This window comes from Callionymus lyra, chromosome 1 (assembly GCF_982586985.1).
Source record: "Callionymus lyra chromosome 1, fCalLyr1.hap1.1, whole genome shotgun sequence".
In the NCBI taxonomy this organism is placed as follows: Eukaryota; Metazoa; Chordata; class Actinopteri; order Syngnathiformes; family Callionymidae; genus Callionymus; species Callionymus lyra.
Genome location: NC_141818.1, coordinates 9,027,236 through 9,052,476, shown reverse-complemented (window position 1 = coordinate 9,052,476; position 25,241 = coordinate 9,027,236). Strand labels below are relative to the sequence as shown.

Genomic DNA, 25,241 nt, shown 5'->3' with positions numbered 1-25,241 from the left:
AACAAAACACACTTTTTGTCTGCACTTTCAATGGGAACGTGGCTGTGGCAGCGACCTCTGACCTGGAGATCTCTGCCTTCAGTTACAAAATCACAAAAGTGTCTAGACGTCTTCTTCTCTTCTGCTTTTTTTCCCCTTCTCGCAATCTTGGCGCTCAAACTCTCCTCTCGGTCCTGTTACACCGGTCGATCACCGGCACTGGATACCGTCATTATCCATATCAGCGACAACAGTCCACTGGGACCGCATCCAGGGTGGCCTTGTTCGGATCATTGAGAGATGGTGTGCGAACAGCTTTGTCTCCCATCATGCCCATTGAACAACAGCAACGAGTGCGCTGAGACCCCCTCAGTTTGAAGCGGGCAACATACGATCCATGGGAAACCCTCGTGCACAATAACACCAGCACACAAAGTCACCACAGTTCCGCGGGTCCCGAGGGAGCCTCCGTGGAATACGGATCCATTCACCTGTCCTGGATACATCACTCTCCCGGGACCGGACCACTCCCACCTGAACTGCTGGCTCGATACAGCAACTTGGAGCAGCTAGAATTTCAGCCTCTGTGTGACTCAGGAAATTGCCCGGTTCTGTTTTGTGGTGTGAGTTTTGTAAGAAAAATGTACTTCACTGAATATAAAGTCCTTCTTTTAGGAGGTTGAAGACTTTAAGATCCTTTTTTTTCACAATCAGGAACTTTATTTCAATTAAAATCTCTGACTTTTACGTTAATTGTTGTGACGTCAATCGCTGCAATGGTACCGGTCCACAAGATATTATTGTAATGTACTGTATAGAAAGAGAAGAGAAGTTAAGAGAAGTTATAATCAATTAAACAAAAATTCTATATGGTTTTTGCAGGTGCTGCCACTTTATTTTCGTTGTCTTTATCGGCCCCTGAAAATTAAAGCAGACATTAAAACCGGTTCGAGGTGCTTAAAAAAAGTTTGGGGACCACTGCTTTATGGGACTTGTTACACAAATACTGGACCTCTTATAAAATATATATCATGATATTATGTGAGATATATATGTATTTAAATTCTTGTTTAATGAAACCCAACACAGACTCATCGCCATCATCTGGAGATCTCTTTGTATTGTTTTTTTAATTTATGGATGATTGTTAAAAGTACAAATCATGGCACTGAACCACAGCAGAGTTTGAGTTAAACCTATTTTTCATATGTTTTTTTACCTTTTGTTTTTCATTTTCTGTTTTTTTAATAACTTCTGATATTAATAATATATGATACATAGGTTCTCTAAGATTCATAAAGATGAATACACCAACATAAAAGTATATAAAACATTATCCTGACCTACTGATGGAACGATGAGCTTGATAGACTTGCTAGCTCAGACAAAGGGAGTAGTTGTTGCCTGAAGTGCTCTAATCTGCGATTACAGATCCTAGAGAAATATCATGAAGAAAAACATAAATCCTAATATCATATCCATGCTGTGCTTTGAATAAATTGAGCCATTTTTAAGTAACTAAAGTGTATTTTTACCAGTGAAATTGAATATATTGTTTTGGCTCCCTCCAGTGTCAGACAGTGGAAATGTCCTGGCTCCTCCGTGGCACCATTGCCACATACACCATGTGCATTCAATTAAAAAAACAGAAAATGTATTCATAGTAATTATTCATCTATTATATTAATTTTCCGTCTAACTTTAAAGTCATCTTAGTACATCAACCAAATGTTGTGAAAGTGTGAGGGTTTTATTGCATGAGTTATCTTAAAATTAAACCAATCATTATTCGAATGTGAAAATAGACTAAATGTTATCTGGTGTTTCATAGTATTTAAAGGAACTGAAGTCAGATATGCTGTTGCTGAAAGTATTTTAAAGTATTCAACTGCTTGAAGTGGCTTCAAAGCTTTTGTGCTTTCAACTCATTGGTCTCTTAACTTTTACTTAAACCAGTAGAAAACTAGTTTAAAAACGGGACTGGACAAAGAAAACGTTTATTCTACTTCAACTTAAAGAGGAGGCTTTTCTAAAAGAATCCTTAGTTCGTCGAGTATATTTTTTCACTTTACTTTCCTATTAACTTGTTTTACATCTTGTTGTCTTGTCTTGTGATGCCGACTAAACAGAAGGAACTGCCAACAACTGCAGAAGTCATTGCACCCAAAACAAACAATGCTCAGAGAAAACATCATTTGACACCTTTTACACCTTTAACCCTGTTCTACCAACCTACTCATGTGTAGCATAGACTCAGTTGAAAATGGCCAAATACTAGTTTTAGAGGTAAAGTACACTTTATTATCATCATTATTATTACTATTTTTATTACTATCCTTTTCATCTTTTGGCCATAATACGCTCGTATTCTGGTCAATTTTACCCTATTTTTTTGGTTTGTGCACTTTTTATTTTGAGACGTTTTTACAGCTTGTTTTGTAAAGTGGACCCACAAGAAATTCTTCTTGACTCTCAAGCTTTGTAGAGAAGCTGCTCACAAAAATAGCTGCTCATTTGAACGTTTGTTCATTCCTGCTTAACTCTATTTCCCGCCCGTCCTATTTAACCAGCTAGTCATTCTCCTGCAGCACAAGCTATCATCAGCAGGAATTCTTTAGACTTGTATGAATGTTTTTGGTTCAGTGGTGTCTGGTGTTGTGTCCAGACTGATAATCTCAGTGTGAGTCATGAATACAACTCATTTTGGGATAACTACTTGTGATCTAAAAATAACACACAGCGGCTTCAAAAATAGTAAACACACAAGAGGCGATTTACTCCTCAGAATATTTAGTCAAAAGAATTTCTTTGACAAAGAAGTTGTTGTATTCAAGTAAATGCAAACGAAAGAGGATTGTCAATGGAGATGTCAGTAAACTCATTTTAATTTTTAATTTAAAAAATACATATAAAACTGGTTTAGACTGGATTAATGTGTTGCCCCAAACTCACCGTGAGGAGGTTCATTATAATTGTTTTAAACAAAATGTTTAGGTTAAATCTTATTTTACATTATTATTTTAAGCTTTTTTAATTTTTAACTCTTATTTATATATGGAAAGATTATCATTAAGGATAGTTTAAGCAGCCCAAACCATAGAAAACACAATTTAAATTGTACTTGCAGAATTACTAAATTACCCATAATCCATTGTTTAGTGCCCTTTATGCAAACATCTGCGCTGGATATTTAATACATGCAATTATATTTTAGTGATTCAGTTTGATTTTAACAAACAGGCTGACATTCAGTAAGTTACATGAAATATTTTTGAATTTAGGCATTTTACCTCTTAGAACTTTGATACACAATTCAATTTGGGATTTGATCGATCTCAGTTTAATGAACACGTGAACATCTGTTGAGTATAAAAAACGATGGGTAGAGCATAAGAGTAGAACTGTAAAACCAATTTTATTTTAAATATTCCACTATTTTTTTGCATCTATTTGAATTAGATAGCACATTCCTGTTGTGTCAGAAAATTAAAAATATTAAAAAAAAAAGATTTTCCACCTCATGGATAAATTCCCTTTGTGTTTTTAGTGTTTAACCCAAATCATTTTTTCCAAATTTCAATTCACAACAACGTCGGCTAGCATGTACCGACAAGCTAAGCTAACAAGTTTCAAAGTTAATTTGAACAGTTTCAATGTCTGTCGTATTTTAATTGAGGTAAAGTCAATTTTCACGGACACGGACAGATTATATCAAGTGGTAAGTCAATACGTCGGGGGCTTTCCTACTTGAAACATTGGCTCCTGCAAGGGTTTGAGTGACATTTCCTGCTGTCTGTAATGTCGCCTAAAGGAACAGTGTCTTTGTAATTGCCAAAACTCATGGGAAGTAAGTAATTAAGTTAGCAATTTGTATTTATATAGCGCTTTTCCAGACCAGGGTCACAAAGCGCTTAAACAATCAAAACAATATTCAATAAAATATATACTTTAAAGGTCAAGATAAAACTGATAACACAACAGGAGTTCCAGAAAATCAAGGAAAAGCCTGAACAAATAAAAATGTCTTAAGATGTTTCTTGAAGGAGTCAAGATGTTTACACATGATCAAGTTTCATTTTACGTATTTTATGCCACAATAGTGTAGTAATCTAATCATTTAAATAGGACGTTGGTGAAATTTAGTTTTTGGCTCAGTTTTTTTTTTAATAATATGCTCATTCTATGTAAGTAAGTAAGTAAGTCATTTTTATTTGTATAGCGCTTTTCCAGACCAGGGTCACAAAGCGCTTAAACAATCAAAACAAAATTCAATAAAGTATATATTTTAAAGATCAAGATAAAACTGATAACACAACAGGAGTTCCAGAAGTGTGACCTTCTGTCTTTAGCAAACAAAATGAAGGGGGAAAAGTTTACATTTATAGTTATTATGCAATTGAAATATACTTTTTGTTTGTTAACAATACTTTCTATATGATCCTCGTTAATGCATTTTACTAGTTAACGCTTCTAGTGATGACTCTTCACTGTTCTTGAATACTTTTTCAAGAGTGAGTCACACACCACCAAGACCAGCTGTGGTCAAAACCACCAATATTTACACTGAGCCTCATCAAACTCTGCATAAATAAATGAAAGCCAAGTGGACTTTGAACAACTTGGTGTTAAATTATAACTCAGTTTAAACGCTTGTGCAGGGATGGTATAAGAATGAATGGCTCGCCCCCCCACCCCCCTAACCTCCTGGAGCTTTTACTGCTGGAGCTGGAACTTCTAAAGAAAGGTTTTGAAAGAAAGGTTGAGACGGTCAGAAGAAAACAAGAAGGTCCTTTTTTCTCGGTTCTTCTTCAGGAGGTCGCCCCCCTCTTCCCTCCTCTGGTCTACAGCGACCCCCCTCCTCTTTTATTTTAGTCTCCGCCTGAACTCTGAGCTGCCACAGCACCGCCTTCTCCTGTTCCTCTCACTGGCTCTTTTATTCCCTCTCTCCGGCCACAACTCCCTCTTTCCCTCCCTCCTCCTCCATCCTCCTCTCATCCTCGCTCCCAGTATTGCGCAGGAGCGGACTTTACACCAGGCGTCCAGCAGACACGAGCTCACGCAGCTGCTGCAGGTAAATACACTTTTTTTATTATTATTATTCATCTACAGCTTTTCGTTTTCGTTACACCCACAGGATCCTTTCATTCAAAAAAGTTGTATCTGTAGTTCCATCAGCAGAAGCTCCACGTGTTCAGTGTGTATATAGACGAGGAAGTGCGTCTGCGCATGTCTGTGGTTCTGCCTCCCGTTATATTTCAGTCTCAACTTTTATTCGCATTTCGTTCACCAACAATGGAACCATTGTATGTTTGGAGTTTGTTTTTGGTGATGTCTGACCAGAGTTGGCAAATAATGTCAATATTTTGTTGATCAAACCTGGTGCAGAAACGTTAAATGTGGCTCAAGTTACTTTTTATTTTGTTTTTATAAGTTTTATTTTTAGAGCTTTTTAGTAAATACACGTTTTGTTTTGTTTAAAAACATATGGTTGGTTTTAACTACAGCTAAGCCACTAATATTATAGTTTCATTTTTTTATGCAATTCAATATTGTGTTCAAAAACTTTAATTTCTATATACTAAATTTGTTTTTACATAAATTAATATTTAGTATCTCTTGCAGGCTTTTCCTTGATTTTCTGGAACTCCTGTGTTTTTCTCAGTGTTATCTTGACCTTAAAGTATATATTTTATTGATTATTGTTTTGATTGTTTAAGCGCTTTGTGACCCTGGTCTGGAAAAGTGCTATATAAATACAAATGACTTACTTACTTACTTAACATTAAGAACATGCATCACATTTTAATTATTCAACAGCAACAAACTTTATTATATTAACAATATATCCGTGAATATTTGATAGACAGTAACACTTAAACATAAATTAAAATGCATTTTGTTAAATTGGTTTGTGTATATCATTATTAACTGAATCGCTTTTTTAATTAAGTTATTTACTAATACAATCATAAGTTCTTTTTAAAATTATTTTATTTTTCATAGTTTTTTATTTGTTTATACTGTGTTATTTACAACCCTGGAAACATTTATTGATTCTGATTCTGAATTCTGATGCATCGAGTTGATTAAAAAAAAAAGTCATTTGCTTTATTTAATCTTTGTGGGCGTGTTGTTGAAACTAGAAAGATTGAATTCCAATAAGAATGAATCAGTTCTGGTAAGATTCTAAATGTTTGCAACAGATGTTGACAATTCTGGCGTCCCTGCAGGAACCATGACTCAGAGCAGCAGCGAAAACCCTCAGATGACCCAACGTGGTCTCCAGAGAATCCGGGCAGGTATCCAGTCGCGGTCCCAGCTGGCCAAGAAGCGAGTGGAGAACATCACCAAAGAAGATATGAAGGGGTGCTTCGTGAAAAACGCCTTTGTGATCTTCACTGTGGCAGCAGTTATTCTGGGTGAGTCGATTGTTGTGGAGACCCTTTGATGGCATCATTACGACCTTCTGTATAATCTCTTGAAGAAAAAGATCCATCATTCTACTGTGACTAACTCAACTTCAGCGGAGAGGAAGGAGGAAAAGAATAGAAGGGAATCTGACCGGATGAGAAAACAGATGAACTTAAGAAACTGGCCTTTTTCTGACCCAGGTCACTGAACCCCTGACCTAAAGCTATTAACCTTTTGGTCGTGCACAGTAGGTAATGATCCCTGCCCACCCACATCCCTGCACATGTGCAGCTCCAACAGAGCGCCCCCAGACCATGACCAATTGGTGGGTTGAAATCCCCCCACACGGACACACAAGCAAGAGCAGTCTTTATAGATTACTGTGTTCAGGAACCATCAGTAGATTCTGATCCACAGACCTCAGAGCCCGAGCTGGGGTGTAAGGCTGGATCAGATCACTAATGTAAGGAGGAGTCTGACCATGAATAGATCTGAAAGTAAGAACCAGAATTTTAAAATTGATCCTGAAAGAAACTGGCAGCCAGTGAAGAGATTTAAGGATCGGGGGAAATGTGAGTTCTTCTACTAGAGCGGGTCAGAAATCTCGCTGCAGAGTTTTGTATTAACTGCAGGCGAGACAGTTCCTTCTTGTTTAGTCACCAAAATAAACTGTTACAATAGTCCAGACGAGAAGACACAAACACATGGATTATAAACTATAAATCATGATGTGCCACCATTAGGACTTCTTCAATTTAATAATCATGTAGATAAAACGTTACAACACGACAAGGAGGGTGTCATTGTCTCTTGTCCTTTAAAGCTCTTTATTCCGCCAAGGAGGTAAAAAAAAAAGTTACTTGTGTTAATTACAAGAAAATGTTGATGTTACAGATCCTTATAATTTAGTGTTTCTCTGGAGTACCATCTGGATATAGGAAGATTTTGAATATCGCTTGAATATATCTATGGCGTCTTACTGAACTACCACTCGCAGAACTAATAAAAGAAACAGAAAATACACGAAAATAAACCAACTTTTATGTGACAGCGATAATATAATGTGTTTTTTTTGTGGTCATTCATTGGTGTTTTAGCGTAGCTAAGCAACATTGAGAAGAGTTCTGAATGCTCACTGGTGGCCCATTGATTAAGGCTGTAAGCTGTGTTTTTAAATTGGTGTCCTTGGCAGAGGTATGCTTTGTCTCAGTGCTTCTCTGTTTGCTGCTATTTTGTAACACACAAAAAATCCATCTCTCACTCTCGCTTCAGAGCAATCACACTTTACTATTTCACTCTTTTATTCAATAGAAACAAAAGTTTCTAGATTTAGATAGACTTTTTGAATCCCTCTGGAGATCTCCTTCGGGAAATAGTGTTTCCAGTACACAGCAGATGAAAGGTTCATATAAACAAGAACAAGAACAAAGTGCAATTAAAAAGAACAACAAGTGCAAGGGATGACAAAGTGCAGTAGTTGCTGTTGTTTTCCAAATGGGTTGTAAGTTACAAATCAACGACCCACTGATGTACACAATCGGTTCAGATACTACGTGTTTTAATTGAAAATAAAATGAGAACTAACGTTTTATCTTGTTGGTTTATTGTAGGTATAATCCTTGGGTTCGCCCTGCGACCGTTCAAGATGACGTATCGTGAGGTGCTTTTCTTCTCTTTCCCCGGAGAGCTGCTGATGCGAATGCTGCAGATGCTGGTGCTGCCACTGTTGGTCTCCAGTCTCATCACAGGTAGGAAACTTATCATTTCAGAGAAATATAATTAATTTAGTGTTGGATTAACCACTGAAACAGAATCAGTTGTTATCTATTTTTAGTCTATTCTGCCTTCTTTAGGTCTCGACGTAAAGTTTGTAACAACACTTGTTAATTGCATTTAAATTATTTATATGAAATGGTTGAGACTGTATCTTCATTTATTGTAAGCACATCTAAAATACAACGTTTTATACGTGTGGAAATCAAAAGTAAACAGTGAGCACAACACTAGGTCAAGAGTGATTTGATTAAGTTTTGAATTGTATTCACTTTACTATATTCCTTACAAATCCATTTACACTGCAATTAAAAGCAATTTAACTAAGGAAAAAAAATCAGTAATGTGCAACAAAAAAAAAAAAGTGCAAATGTGATATTATCTTATCATTCTTTGAGGCTCAATCTTATTTTTCTCTGTGTTTGTCCTCCTTTACCAATCAAATTCCTTTTCTTCAACATCAGATTTACTCTTTTTGAAAGTCTCTGTATAATTGTTGAAATACACCATCTTTTCCTTATCTTATCTTTAATACTGGCATATTTATAGGTCAGCATATCAACATCAACATTCATCTACTTTTGATTTTGAGCGAACCATCTGCGGGCCACAATAAATGACTTGGTGGGACATATTTGGCCACCGGGTCTTGAGTTTGATGTGAACTAAATAAACTATGCATTCACAAAAAACTATTGAATCATCTGTGGAACAGACAAGACGTCAAAAAAAAAAAGCTCAATCACATAGTTTCAACTAACCGATCGCGATGATTGGATTGGGATTTGTCTATCAAAAGTATGTCCCGCCCCCTCCACTCTCTCTTAAACCCACTAGCCAATCGATGCCGCTCATTTACGGAGGTGTAGCTTTTGGGAAAAGTTTTTCCAGATAATCTACCCGACCTTTGAGGTGAAGGTACTTTGAGTTCACACACAACAAAACAACTGACACGTCATTGTCTCGACCACACTTGACCCTCTGTAAGAAAGTCGTGAGCTTCATTAAAACTGTGATGTTTTGTGATTCTAGCTGTCGAGTTCCTTCTTTTTTAGAGGAGTGGGTCAGCTTGTTCTGGCAACGTGGTCTGTTTATCTTACACACGGTGGTGGAGTGGCCTGAACTAAAGTGATCCACATGTTGCCTACAAGCTCGATGGCGTTTTGTATTTTTTATGGATGTGACAAATAGTCACATGTAAAGTGTGACCACACATCACAACAGAACGTTTGTGAAATTAGCGTCTGAAAAAAAAAAAACCCACAACATGTGACACAGCGTTCTTTTGTTAATGATTTGACAGAGATGTTGGAATCTTTGTGACCGAAAGTCTGGATCATGTCTCGGAACATGTGTGAAAACATTAGTCAGCTGCTGCCAGAGAGAGAGGGAGGGGGGGGGTGTGAGAAAGAAGCCAAATGTCCAGAGGATAGTGATTGGCAGCCTGCGGGGCCAATCACCTGGACCCGTCTAGGGTGGACCGGCGGCGAGGAATCAAACGCAGCTTTGTGCGGCGGGGTCGAGCAAAACATCAGCATCTGCTGACATCATGTCACGTGACTGCAGCTGGAATCAACAAAGTCTTTGGAATGGACACACAAACACATCTCGTACCTTGTTTGTCTTCCTGCTTGAATTTACATTCCTTTGCCAAGTGAAGAGTCCGAACCTCACTTAGCAAAGGGTTGTATATTTAAAGTAAATGTAGGAAGATCATCCGTGTCATGATGTCATGGGGCAATAGTTTCACAAGCTCCTAAAAAGAGTTCTGTGCAGATATAAAAGTCAAAGTCAAAACGCATCTTCCTTCCATTTTCTTCCTGTCATCTGGAGTAAGTTTGTGTCATAAGATAGAAAGTGTGCAAACAATCTTGATCTGGGCGTAAACACTAAAATGTTTAACATAGAAACATGGTCGGGCAGGTGGCAGCTGTAGATATGATTCTATCTGCTCTTCAGTCTGCCTTGTATATTGAACCAAAGAATCGCTGACTCATTATTAACATGACTGAAACATGGACTTTAAATTAGTGTACACCCTTTATGAATGTTACTTTAATGTACTCAAAACAAGAAAACATTTACTCTACTAGAATATTTATAGTATTTAATCTATATCAATGGCATTGTAGTTTTCTTTTTTTTAAATTAGTAAGTAAGTAAGTAAGTAAGTAATAGTTATTTGTAAAACGCCTCCTAGACCAGGGTCGGGTTCTGATCCACAGACCTCAGAGCCCGAGCTGGGGTGTAAGGCTGGATCAGATCAGTGATGTAAGGAGGAGCCTGACCATGAATAGATCTGAAAGTAAGAATTTTAAAGTTGATCCTGAAAGAAACTGGAAGCCAGTGAAGAGTTTTTAAGGATCGGAGAAATGTGAGTTCTTCTACTTGAGCGGGTCAGAATTCTCGCCGCAGAGTTTTGTATTAACTTCAGGCGAGACAGATCCTTCTTGTTAAGACATGAAAACAAACTGTTGCTATAGTCCAAACGAGAAGACACGCATGGATTATAAGATCTAAATCGTGTTGTGACACCATTTTTTGTAAGTAAAGAGATTTTTCTCAGTTAAAGGAAACAGTTTTTGATCCTTTTATTTTGCAGTGTTGAACTAGAGTTATGTCTTTGTCAAATACAACACCCAAGTTTCTCAGGCTCAGTTTGACAGACTGACCTAATTCACACAAGTAGTGACTCAACCCTGACACCTTATCATCATGAGCAATCACCAAAGTTTCAGTTTTTGTCCACATTAAGCTGTTAAGTGTTTTCACTCAGCCATTGTTTGATTTCTAGCAAACAATTGACTAAGCTGTTCAGCCTCTGGGGCTCAGTTGGATCAAATGAGCAGTAGAGCTGGATGTCATCAGCAAAAATGTGATGTGAAGAAACATCAGGAAATGTCTGAATGATTTTACCCAGGGGCATCAAGTACAGCAAAAATAATAAAGGACCCAAAACAGAACCTTGAGGGACCCCACACAACAGATCAGCAGATTTAGACCTAATTTGATTGGCAGATACACTGAAACTGCGCCCAGAAAGGTATGTGGAGAACCACTGTAACACGGACCCTGACAGTCTGTTAAAAAAAACCTTTAAAAAGGATGCATATATTTTAATGAAACCTTTAAAGAATGTCGACAATGGTACCACAAACTGATATTTTACTGCTGTCCAAAGAGTCCTCAAGCTTTTCTTGCTCTCATGTGCATCATGTTGTGCAAATTAATCCAGATTCTATGCTGGTACCTGCTGTTCCTTTCGAGTTCAATAACCATAAAACTGATTTCAATGAAACTGAAAGGATTTTTTTTAGTCAAATTAATTAACTAATTTTGGTGGTTGTTCTGGAGATCCATCTGGATTCAGGAAGCTTTTGAAGGTGAACCTGATTCACTTGAATGGCTTCAAAACTGTAAAACACAGCATATAAATCGCTAAAATAGATATATATTTTTTAAAGTTTTTAAAAACTGTTCATGTTTGGGGGTTTTGCTAAATGATACCTCTATAGCTGGAAAAAATGTGGAACTCCACCAATCTAAAGTCCCCGGTGGCTGGTAATGGTATATTTTTCTGTAAATACAGTTCCTGAATTATGTGTTATTTTATTGATTTAATGGTAGAGTGAGTTTTAAAGCCATGTAAAAGTATATATTTAAAATCACATTGAAACATTTACATTTAAACAATTGTGTAAAAGATTTTAGCAAATTCCCCCCCCCCCTAAGGGAATGTACACGTATGGAAAAAGAGTATTTGTGTGTTTTGGACACATGTGCTGTTTTAACTTGTCACATGGGTCGTAGCCTGCAGCTCAGCAATAATAACATCCATGTGGTTGTCAAGTCCACTGAAGGTTAAGAGTGTGAGTTACTGATCTGTATCGCAACTTCCCGTTCCTGGAATTGTTCTTGATATGATTATTGTCTTCTCCATCCATGATGTGTGTGTTGTGACATAAAAGTAGATTTAGGTCAGTCACTGATTTAGGTCGGTGGGATGAACCCGCCATGATCCTTGAGTTCTTCAGTGAAAACGGTGAAAATGAAGGGGCCGTATATTAGGCGGGAGGTCACTGAAGTAGCCCATAATATTTGTGTCTTTAAATCTTCCTCGTGAAGGATGTTTACTACGAAGAACTGGAGAGAATTCTCCGAGCGATTTCTGTGCCGTGTTGGTTTTACTTGCATAAACAAAGTTGAAGGTGGTTTAGACGTCGAGGAAGAGTCAACACAGCTCAGTGTGGAGACGGATGTTTCTTTACAGCTGTGCTACAAATTTATTTTAGTAACTGGTTTCCAGGTACTGGTTTCTCAAACAAACACTTTGTTAAAAGTATTTCATCAGCAACACACTTGTTATATATTCGGTAAGTTTATTGCAGAAAGAAAAAATCACTTTTATGTTCAAGTGAAATATATTTAAATAGATAAATAACCCCATTTAATTATATATATATATATGTATATATATATATATATATATAAATGGCCATACATTTTCTTTTTTTACTTAATTCATTTTATCATAATTAAAATAAATATGGATTATAACCAAGTGTATAAAATGATAATTTAAAAGTTTTCTATAATACACATTATTTTTGTAAAGGTAAGGTAAGGTAAAACTTTATTGATTTAAATTGTTTTTTTCCGATAGCCACAGAAAGTACAGCAATTTTTCATAAAAAATAAATCAAAATAAAATATAAACAAGAACATAAAGAGAAAAAACAAGATGAAGGCTAAGTTAATTGGTATTGCAGTATTAATTTCCTCTCTTTCCTGCACAATAAAGATGTTTAACATTGATCGTGTCAAATCATATTTAACGTAAAGTTAAAATCCACTTAGTTAAAAAGAAAATAAGCAGCAGCCGACAAGCGAAATATAATAATAATCTAATAAGCTTTAACATTTAGTTAAAATTAAATCCTTAAAATAAAAACAAAGTCATAGAAAAAATCAGTAAACGATATTCTATTATAAATCTTTCTAAATGTCCTGTATATGTGTCTCAGAAGCATTTACTTCTGATTTAAGCGAGCGTTAAAGAGATATTTTTGAACGACGCTTCACAACAATGAAAGAACTCGTGCCAAACGGAAGGGAGGATGGTTACAGACGAGGTAAAAGGGGGAAGTTGGAGGCGCAGGAAGTCGACGTGAAGACATGGATCCACACGAACCACAAATCCAAAGACAGGAAGAAAAAGTCTACTAAGACATTCGCTTCATTTGAACGTGATAAAGGAAGAAGACTTTCTGTACAAGATTTAAGATTTACTTGGCATTTCACCACAGTTAGAGATCTTATAGTCCCATGTTTGATACATTATTGTTCCAAAAATCTATGAATCATCAAGCACAGATTTTGCAAGTAAATAATTGAGAAGGAGTCCAACATTTCCCAGGGCACAAATCTCATAATGCACTGCAACAGTTAAAAGTAGAAGTAGAAGTAGTTCTGGTTATACATGATAATAAATGAGATGATTATCTCTGACGAGGTTTTGAATGAGTTGAATCTATTTTTACGAGATGGAAAATGAAAGTCTTCACAGGCTCCGTTGGTTCTTGACGTACCGCTTCCACCTTCTCCCCTTCAACGTCGCCCCACTTTTTTCAACTTGTGTTTGAACATATGAGAAAGAAAGTCAGTCCCCCCTTCGCTTTTCCTCCTTCAATCTTTGTTCTTTCATTCTTGTCAAAGGATGGAATTGGTGAGGCCGTGTCCGCCGTTGCCCCGGACGACGAGCCGGAGATCTTTGTGTGCGTGCGAAGCTGACTAAGTCAACAAGTTTTCCCAGGACCGTCAGAAAAGAAATGAAAGTAGGAGCTGAAAGAAAGGGAGGCAGGGGCAGGGGTGGGGGGTTACAGCAATAAGTGCAGGGAGATGAGGAAGTGAATGTAAGGGGGGTTTAAAGAGAACATAGGGTGAAAGGCGAAAAGGTCGCCCTATAACAGAGATGGGGGGGTGACGGATACGTTACTGGAAGTACAACAAAGATGCTTCTTCTCAATCCTGGTTGATTTAGAGACGTCAGTGAACAAACATGGCACTTTTGATAAGTTTTCAGTTTTTTTAAAGGTTAGAGTCTGATTTTCTTCATTTATTTTTCTGCTTAAGCCAGAACATTAGGTGTGTTTTTTTTATTCACCAATATATTTAAACAACGGTTTATTAGGCATCTTTTTTCATTTTTTGAGGGCCCTACAAAACTACAGTATGTGTTTCAAATTTACGATCAAGTTTAGTTTTTTGCAAATCTTTTCTTTGTATTGCTGCATCTAAAATATTGTCTCATAATACATTTCTCATTTATTGATGGTATAGAAAGTCTGTTACATATTTTTAAAACCAAAAGGATCGTGTTGATGTCATTGATCGACTGAAAACCAAAAATAAGTCAAAAATTATCTTCAAAATATAAATGAAGATGCTGCAAGAGAGTTTTTTGTACCTTAGCTTAGCTGCAGCTAGCATTGCTAACGACTAGCTAAGCTAACAGGTGTAGCATCCTTTTATTTTATGGTTAAAAAAAATCACAATACTTGTTATAGTTTCCCAATTTATTTTGCATTAGCTCAGTGGATTCTATATAACTTATTCTATGTAGGAAATTACTGTGTCTTTTCCCCTTTTCATCGGCCATGCCCTGAGTTCATGCTACACTTAGCTGAGGTAGCTAGCATCAGCTGAATTAGCTTTCGCTTTATATTTCCTTCTTCAAAATAAAACATAAACAATAAACAAATATATTTATATATTATTAATATGTGTGTGTGTGTATTCAAACTAATGTAATGTTGTCTGAGACAAACCATTCATGGGTTTGTTGCAAGACAGTATTCACAATTTTGAGATTTTACTTTTCTATTGCTTAACTTTTAAAGTCTTGTCCCAAAATGACTGACATGCTTCTGCATTATTTTGTTATTGATGTCACTGGTATGTCGTGAAACCCATTGAACTGGGTTTGTTTCTGTTGTTGTTTCACGCTGCGATCATGCTGGTAGGGGAAAGCAAAGGATGCATAACAAGCAAAAACTACACATTAACTCTACAGTCTTTTTTTTCCTCTAAACTCATCGTCATCATCATCCGTGTCAAGTGTTTCCATTACATTGTAAATAATATTCCTCGTCTATTTGTGCTCTTTATCTTCGTTATTGTTTCATACGAAAAGTTCTTCTCCATCCGATCCGGCAGCTACAGTAGGTGTGGTGTTCCCAACAATGCTTTTCAGATAGTGTTTCATCTCTTTTTGTGTTCTCTAAGATGGCGAGGCAGGATTGAAACATTCAACTTTTAATTGGAGAACAGTTTCCCAGGCTTGATCTAGGCTCCAGGGAGATTTATCATGTTGGCAAATGTTGCTTTGCTAGACTCTAAATACCTATTAAGACATCATCAATCTTGTAATTTCACACTGAAACTGTATTAACTGAATTTCAATAATATGATCATTTTGTGCTATTTCCTCTTTAGTAGGTGTATTCGCTTACGTTTGCTATTTACAAACTTTCCTTCTACCCATTTTTCAACAATTAAAATCCCAGACTGGCTAATACTTCTTTTATGTCAATGTCATCCATGTTTTGTTTTGCTGGCTACTGCTACTGAAGAAACACAATGGGTCAGTCTGTATGCAAAATATTAAATACATTTTTCCGTCAATGATAATCATCAATATAAAGTGAGAGACTAAATGATATAGCATTAATGTACAAAAATGTAATAATCAAATTAATTAATATTGTGATACATTGAATGAATATCTACGTTTATTTCTTTAAGACACTTAAAATATCCCCATGTTATGGTTAAATTCTTAAAAGAATGTAGAATTACTATCTACATTTTACATTGACACATTATTTGTAAAATGCACATACACTGTATATTTATTATTTTTTACACTGTATATTTATTATTTGAATATTATTTCTATTTTTTTCTAGTTCCATTTGATGTAAGATATTCATCATGTGTTAAAAAACAAACAAATAGTATAGCATCAAGGTACAAAAATAAAAACTATTCAATTCATTAATATTGGGATACATTGAATGAATATATTTGTATATTTTTTCAAGAAACTTAAAATATCCCCATGTTATTGGTTAAATTGTTAAACGAATGTACAATTACTATCTACATTTTACATTTAAACATTATTTGTAAAATGCACATACACTGTATATTTATTATTTTACTATTATTTCATTTTTTTCTAGTTCTATTTGAAGTAAGATATTCATCTTGTGTTAAATAGTATAGCATCAAGGTACAGAAATAAAACAATTAAATTAATGAATATTGTGATACATTGAATTCATGTTCTCTAAGAACATTTTTTTTTCTTTTTTGGAAAATGCCAGACTGGCTAGTACCTCTTTCTGTCTTTTGTCATCTGGAAGCCACGCTGACTACTAGTACTGGAGAGAAAGCAGGCGGATCATATGCAAAATATTACCAAAATTAATTTTTTAATACATCTTAGTCAACGATTATCATTAATATACAGTAAGAGCTCAAACTCAGGTACAAAGTTTCAACTCTTATTATCTTATTTGGTTCAAAAACTGTAATAATTCTATATTGTTTCCTTGATTCATCCCAGATCCTTAATGTCATTTACAGGCATGGCTGCTCTGGACGGTCGAGCGTCCGGCAAAATGGGCCTGAGGGCGGTGGTCTACTACACCACCACCACTGTCATCGCAGTCTTTATCGGAATCGTCATGGTGCTCATCATTCATCCGGGAAAAGGGTCGAAGGATGAGTTTTCCAAGCGTGAGCAGGTGGAGAAGGTCAGCCCTGCTGATGCCTTCATGGACCTCATCAGGTAAATAAATACAAAAAAAAGAAAATCTGATTCAATGTTGACATTTAAAGAGGATAAAGTGCTTTTATTTGAGTATTTGGATCCTCATGACACTTAAAGATAACTTTTAAGTAAAAATACTTGCTGTTACCTCATCAATCTGTTAATTTAAGTGAATTATTAGTTAATCAATTGCATGTTTTCTTCACTAAAAGAAGGTTAAAACATTACTTTGATCATTTACCATCATTTCTATGGTTCTTTGAAGGAGCTTTTCCAGAAAGTACCTTCGCTGACTCCGAACAATTAAGTGTGATTCGATTCAGACCTTGAGATTTAAAAAAGCTTCGTCTCCAGGATCTAGCCTTGAAGAGCACAAAGGTTTAAATTGATACATTCTGTGAAAAGCTCAACGCTCAGACCCAATAAGTAATATGGCCAGCGTGTTAAATCGGAATTTCGCCCTCGGAAGATCGGAGGGGATTCCGATTGCTCGTCTGTGACCGATCCGACTAAAATCCTGTTTTCATTCTAAGCGGCGTGACATTCAAGGATAGCGTTACAAAGAACATGTGGCTTCATTAGAGTTCTGTGTGAGGTGATCACACTGTTTTAGTTTTTTCAGGTTAACCATGATTCGCTTTCTCTGAAAATAAGTTTTTATTGTTGTCTTTTTTTTCAGAAACATGTTTCCCCCCAACATTGTGGAGGCTTGCACCAAACAGGTAATGTCTATAATTTACATTAGAATACTGGCCTACATTTTTCAACAGTTTGCTTGTTAAATAAAATATTAAATGAGCTTAATTACTTAATAAATAAAGACCTAAACGTACCTCTAGACCACCACCTACATTACCCTATAGAACAATAAAGTCTAACTAAAACGTTTTTATTTATTTGTTTATTTCTTCTATTTTTAAAGTTTGAGCAGCAGGGCTAAGAAGGCATACAACTGAATGGTAATGTGTTCAAAACCTTATTAAATCCTGATAATGCTCAAGAATAACACCAGATTTTAACCATCTGTTCCTTGTGCCTTCATCACTATTCTCTCAAAATTAAATACTTCAATACATATTTTGCTCAAAGAAAAAAATATAATCATTATCATAATATTAGCCGAGGTATGAAAAAACAAACTATAAAAATATAGTGTGAACTGGAAGTGATTTTCACTTTAATTTACATTTAAGTCTTCCTGCATCCACAGGACCAACAAGATTATTTCTCTCTCTGGAACTCATCTAGTCGCAGTCTGGAGTTAATTTTTTTAAAAGGGCGGCGACAACAAAGGAGTCTAAAATACCATTGGAATGTCTATTTTTACTCAGAAATCAAACGTCTTCACTGCACAGTTGCCTTGCGAGGCTCGTGCAAAAAACCTCTCAGGGAAGAAAAGGCTGATTTAATATTCAATACGATTAAGAAGGTTTTCAACTGTCATAGTACGGCTTCTTTCCACTGTTACTAAGACTAGAAGTAGAAAACAATAGAAAGATATTTTTATTTTCAATTAAATACAGATCCATCATGTAAGGACAATAAAATGCAGTTTTCGACCAATGAAAGACTATATTTGTATTTAAACTTCAACTACTGGAGTCGACTGTATCCTCTCGTCCTCAGTCATCGCTAGGATTCTATTTGATTGGACTGTGCCTTTAGCTAGGAGTAACTTCTGACAACAAAAATGAACATTTTATGAATATGAATATATGAATATATGAACATATATGTATTATAAATAAAATAAAAATATATATAACTATTTTATTTTACACACACTTTTTTGAACTATTAACCATAAAATAATATGGTATGTGCTGCTGAGACTGTTGAAATTGAGTTTAAGACCAGTACTATGTAATGGAGAAGCAACATACTGTTCTCATGGTAGTCACATGATATTTGTTGTAATGGCTGTTCTGTTTGGTGTAGTTCAAGACAAAGTATGCGACAAGAATCGTCCACGTGACCATGACCGTGAACGACACCCTCTTGGCGCCCAACGGGAGCCAGGTGTTGACGCGAGAGGAGTTGATCCCGGTCCCGTCGGCGGTGAACGGGATCAACGCTCTGGGCCTGGTGGTGTTCTCCATGTGCTTCGGCCTCATCATCGGCAGCATGAGGGAACAGGGCCGGCCCCTCAAGGACTTCTTCGACTGTCTCAACGAAGCCATCATGAGACTGGTGGCCATCATCATGTGGTGGGTGTTGAGATGAAACACGGTGAGATGTCTGTCGTTCATGAAACCATAATGAAAGTTTCTGTTCCCAGGTACGCCCCGGTCGGTATTCTCTTCCTCATTGCTGGTAAAATTTTGGAGATGGACGACATCTCGACCATGGGCGGCCAGCTGGGCATGTACACAGTGACGGTGATTTCTGGTCTCCTCATCCACGCCCTGGTGGTGCTGCCCTTGCTCTACTTTATCGTCACCAGAAAAAACCCTTTCACCTTTATTGCAGGGCTGATGCAGGCACTGGTCACTGCTCTGGGAACGTCCTCCAGGTATGACCTGAGAAGACACTTGGTCCTCAGATTCTTTTTAATTTTCCATAACAAACCATGTTCTTCTGTCATTTTAGATTCCACAATCTTCCTCAAACAAATTACTTACTTCAAAAACATTTATTTACATTGCAAAGTGGCTTGAAAATAATACATGTAAGACAAAAAAAAATTTGATTTCAATTCATAAATATTATTTTTGTTATTATTATAAATACAAAAGTATCATTTTTATTTTGATTCAGGTGTCAAGCATTTGGTAGGTTCAACTATCAGATGTATTAATATTATAATAGAAGAATAGAGAAAAAAAACAAATGATAAGCATCAAATCAAATAAATTAGATTGTAAATATATGTATAAATAAGGGGATTAATTGAATGAATATGTTAGTTGCTAATTATATTTTAGACATTCCATAAAAGAAAAAATGCCCATGTTCTTTGTAAAAAATGACAAAAAGCATGGAGTTTAGTCAAATTTACATTTTACATGGAAACATGAATGGTTTCATTCGTACTCACTATTCAAATAAAATAATTAATTAATGAATATTTGGATAACTATTATTACAATGTTAGTTTCCTATATTATTTTACACTTCTCAGGCATTAAATGTTTCCCCTGTGTTCTTGGATTCAATATTTAAATTTGAATATTACTTATTTAATTCACATACACTGTATAATTATTTGTTTATTTATTTGTATCTATTGTTATCCACTTGCATTAAATGTAAGATATTCATCAATGTATTAACAAACAGTATAGCATCAAGGTACACAAATAAAACAATGAAATTGATGAATATTTGGATAAATTAAATGTTAGTTGCTAATATTTTTAAGACAACAAATCTATTCAAATTTTCTTGTAAAAACTGCTAAAATTATATAAAGTTAATATTTGCATTGAAACATTTGTTAATTGTACATATACACTGTCTATTTATTAATTTAATATTATTTCTACTTAGTCCGGTTACATTAATTGTTGGATATTCATCATAGTATTAAAAAAACAAATAAGTATAGCATCAAGGTTAAAAAAAATAAACAATTGAAATGTATAAATTATTGGATACATTGAATTAATGCGCTTTTTCAGAAGCAAGAAAAATTCTCACGTTCTTGGTAAAAATGACAAAATATTACTTTTTACATGGCACAACTATATGTTTAGTGTACATTACTGTCTATTTATTCCTTTAATTTTCTATCTCTTTTTTCCAGTTTCAATTAATTAATTCATCAAATGAAAATAAAACATTTTTTTGGTGCGTTTTTCTTCCGCAGTTCTGCCACTCTCCCGATCACGTTTAAGTGTCTCGAGGAAAACAACAACGTAGACAAGCGTGTGACCCGTTTTGTGCTCCCTGTGGGAGCCACCATCAACATGGACGGCACGGCCCTGTACGAGGCGCTTGCAGCCATCTTTATTGCTCAGGTTAACGACATGGACCTGAACTTCGGACAGATTCTCACCATCAGGTAGATGAACATGATTCTTCCCAAGTCTTAAAAAACTTTATTCTAGTCTCGTGTTACAAATACAGTGACTTAAATTAACCCATATTTAACATTAGAGATTTCATTTTTGTTTTATATAAGCTTCATAGTGAACCACTGTGGTCTGGTCTCGATATATTTGAGGTTGCTCAGGGATAGTATTTCTGCCAAGACAATGGATTTAGTGGCTCCTTTGAAAGCTGCAACAGAGAGACCCTGAGAGGTCGTGGCAAGGACACGTCCGTCTTCCTTTTCTTCCCAACAACCGCACTGTAGTTGTTGTTTCCAGGCATTAAATGTCTTCTCTCAACTTTATTTGACTAGCATAACAGCCACGGCGGCCAGCATCGGAGCAGCTGGGATCCCACAGGCGGGACTGGTTACCATGGTGATAGTTCTCACGTCCGTTGGCCTTCCCACCGATGACATCACGCTGATCATCGCCGTCGATTGGTTCCTGTGAGTATGAACAACCTTTACCTGGACGCTCGTAATCAGCGTTAACTTTGTAGTTAATGATATTTTTTACTGATAATAGTGTGCTTAAAGGTGTGGTAGATGTTCTTCAAAATGATGTGAGCAAACTGAAGAAGTATGACCTTTTTGGGGGGGGGGGATTTGATCTGAAACCACACCTCTAGGTGTGATTTCAGGATTTCATTTTCACTTTATTTTTAATTGTTTGTATTTATTTGTGTTATTACATTTAATAAGTGGCTGCAATCAGAGAAAACATCTTAAGAGGTTTCTCTGGGGAAAACAAACATCTCAAATACTTATCTAGATGATATTTATAATCGTTTTTAACACTCTGGTCTATTAAATATACAGTAACTGTGGAAGAAAATGCAGAATTGATTGAGTTTTAGTTTAGTAAGAGTATTTGATGATGACCTGGCGTATGACCTTGAAGTTCACAGAGGGATAGCGCAAAAACAAGTATGAGGGAATAGGTCTGGCTTAAATAAAAACACAGAAAAGGGGAGGATCAGTCATTTGGAAAAACAAGCGAGAAGGGAAGAAATAAAGTGAATTTTTCTTCACTCCGCTCCTTATTTTTATCTCTTTACTAATCATGATGAAATGGTAGGGTTAACAATGTAATCATAACTGAAAAGGATCATCTATGAGATTAAAATATATATATATATATATATATATATATATATATATATATATATATATATATATATATATATATATATATTTCTGCCTGTCTGTTCATTTTGACTAATGATAGACACATGTTGTCAATAATAAACCCTTCTGTATCCAGTAGTTAAAAGGGCTAAAAACAGATTTAAAAGAAAACCCAAAGTAAACAAAGGACAATTATATTTTGAAGAAATGTTTTTACTATAATCATCTGGAATCCACGAGTGGCTCCAGAGACAGCGTCGTTACATTCCATGTTTCCTAATCCATCTGGTTTGTATTCCCTTACATAATCCAGATACCTTCCAAAAAGGCTTTCTGTGGTTCCACAAAATTCCAAGAACTATTTAACCAATGCTACGAGTTCTGTGGATTTTCTGCTTTTCGATGAATCCTGGGTTCATAGAGTTTTGAGATGTGTTCAAGAATCTGATCCCATGAACCCCATGTTACTCCCTTTGAGACTTGAATCAATAGTTCCTGAAGTATATTTTCTCTGCTCATATAGTCATGAGGGTTCCTGAGACAGTTTAAAGGCCAATAGATGACACTTTCTTTTTCTATAATGATTAGCTCTGAACCAGTAATACAATGAAATTCATTCATTTTTGTAACTGAGAGCGCCACCTACTGTGCTCTGAGAATGTATCATGACACCTTATTGAACATCATTAGATAATACACCTAACCTTTTGGCTCTATTTAGCCCTAATGAAGTCAGGGTGAAAGTTATATAGAACAATTTTTATATGTTAATTTTGTAATTGTTCATAAGTCTATAAAAGTTATATATAGTTCCCCCCTATGGTACGCCAGGATCGGCCAGTGCCACAATTAGGTTATAATAAAGTGTTTGGAATAGCAACAGGGAAAAAAAAGTAACAATAAATATAAAAAATAAACTCTTTAAATGGCTATTTATCAATAAATACAGGCATAAATGTGTATATAATTAAGAAAGTAAGTGTATGTGGGAAACTATATATAACTTATATAACTTATTTTGAGGATATTTAATCTTTGAATTTAAGTGTTTTAAATTATATTTTTCGTTTTGTCTATAGTTTATTTATTTGTTAATGTTAATGTAAAATTAAATAATATACAATAAAAACATGTTATATAAACATGATAGATTTATATCCTGTTACGTCCTAATTACACTTTTTGATATTCTTTCGTTCAACAGTATTTGTTTTTATTTCTTCTCAGATTAAGGCTCTTTTTCTCCGTCTTTTGTTCTTCCAACAATATGTAATGTGGCCCTTAGGAAATGTTTTAGTCGTCCCTGGGTCGTAATAATTCTTCATTTTGAAAGTATTCCACTCAGATATTAAATATGAAAATCTATTTCAAACCTAATAAATAGGTACTGACCAATGCCACGATCAGGAGCTATTGTTATGGTGGTTAAAAATATTGTTATTAACATGTTGTGACTGATAAATAAATATATCTCCTTCATCCAGGGACCGGTTGCGCACGGTTACTAATGTTCTGGGAGATTCCATCGGAGCAGGAATAGTGGAGCACCTGTCTCGCCACGAGCTGCAGAAGAAAGACCCCGAGGTGGGGAACTCAGTGGTGGAGGAGTCGGACAAGAAGCCGTACCAGCTCATCCGGCAGGAGAACGAGTATGAGAATGAAAGACCGGCTGACACCGAGACCAAGATGTAGCGCCGAGATTACATTGTGACGCGTGGATGGAAACAGGAAGTCTATTCATGTGACACCATTTGTACTGGTTTAACCGTCTCTATCACACCATTCAAAGAAAAAGAAAGTGAAACCGATGAGCTTTTTGTATTTGGTATATTTGTTTTACGGTCATTTTATGTAATGCAATTGTTTTCTGGTAACAATGCATTTTAAATATGTGCCTACTTTTTCCGCCACTAGAGGTCGCAACCCACCAAACTCATGCCGGTGTGCATGCTTTAAATTGTGGCGTTTTTCGTTTTTTATCCTACAAAACGTACGTTTATACAGAAGGCTTTAATTGACGTGCTCGACACAGCTTATATTTTAATGCCAGAAAGCTTTAAAGTGTGAATAAGAATGTGCACATAGAATTTTTGTTTCCAAATAAAGATCCAAAAATTGACTGTTTCACCAAAAAGCTTTGACCATTTATACTTTTAATATTAAACGATTCCCCCCTTTTTCATCGCTTTAAATGAACCATCCTCCTTTTACTATTTTGATTTTTTTTAATGCAATCATTAAATAGTAGTTTAGTAATAACCCCTCAATGACTGAATAAAACATTTATAAAGTACACTTTTGTAATATGAAATACCTTTTTATGATTCCTCATGTGGTAATAATAACTGTGTGTTTTGTTTGTGATTTTGTTTTGTAAAAATGCTGTGAACTAATGAAAGTAACTTTTTTCACCATTTGGGTAAATAATGAAGATGTTTTTAGTCATAGAACATGTTTAGCAAATATTCTGTACATGTTGCTATGTATAGAGGATTATTCCGGATATAATTTGCATGTATAGTTGTAGATAAAATGTAAAGTAACTGTAGATTTATTTTTCCTGTGATATAACGATGTATCCTATCAAAACAACAAGGCAAACTATGAATTTTTACCATTTTCCAAAATGCATAAAACTCACGCAACTGTGGATTTAATGTACAAAATGCTTTTTCTTACAGTGCAAAGAATTTAAAGAATGATTTTGTTTACAGTTGCTGCTTTTGTTAATGACATTAAAAAGAAGGTTCATAACGCACACACAAAAACACACACTCACAGGACCACTGTGATACACGCGAGGACGGATGGATAAACTTTAGACTGTATTTCTGTAGTTTTTGTATTGCATGTTTTTTTTAATAAAACAATAAAATATCTCGCTTTCTATGGCTCTTTTTATGTTCAACTTCCCAGATGAATGATCCAAGTGGTCACCAAATCAGATTAGAAATAGCTTTGGTGCCAAATTAAATGAGACTCTGAAAGAACTGAAGTTTAGTCAGTATTTTGGTCATGATGGTGAACCCAGAACATTAAGTGTTATTTGTTTGGTAAAGATTTGATAAATATTTTCAAAAA

At 35.6% G+C, this 25,241-nt stretch overlaps 1 protein-coding gene across 1 annotated transcript; it reads left to right on the top strand.

The window, feature by feature from the left end:
- The first annotated feature begins 4,883 nt into the window (after positions 1-4,883).
- On the top strand, positions 4,884-25,039 carry slc1a3a (solute carrier family 1 member 3a). Its single transcript, XM_087791933.1, has 10 exons — positions 4,884-5,050; positions 6,210-6,398; positions 8,001-8,138; positions 16,813-17,017; positions 17,679-17,721; positions 18,938-19,206; positions 19,278-19,511; positions 20,808-21,002; positions 21,345-21,479; positions 23,645-25,039. Exons 2-10 carry the CDS (start codon positions 6,215-6,217, stop codon positions 23,850-23,852), a joined length of 1,611 nt encoding a protein of 536 aa, XP_087648059.1. The 5' UTR covers positions 4,884-5,050; positions 6,210-6,214; the 3' UTR covers positions 23,853-25,039.
- Positions 25,040-25,241: the final 202 nt, after the last annotated feature.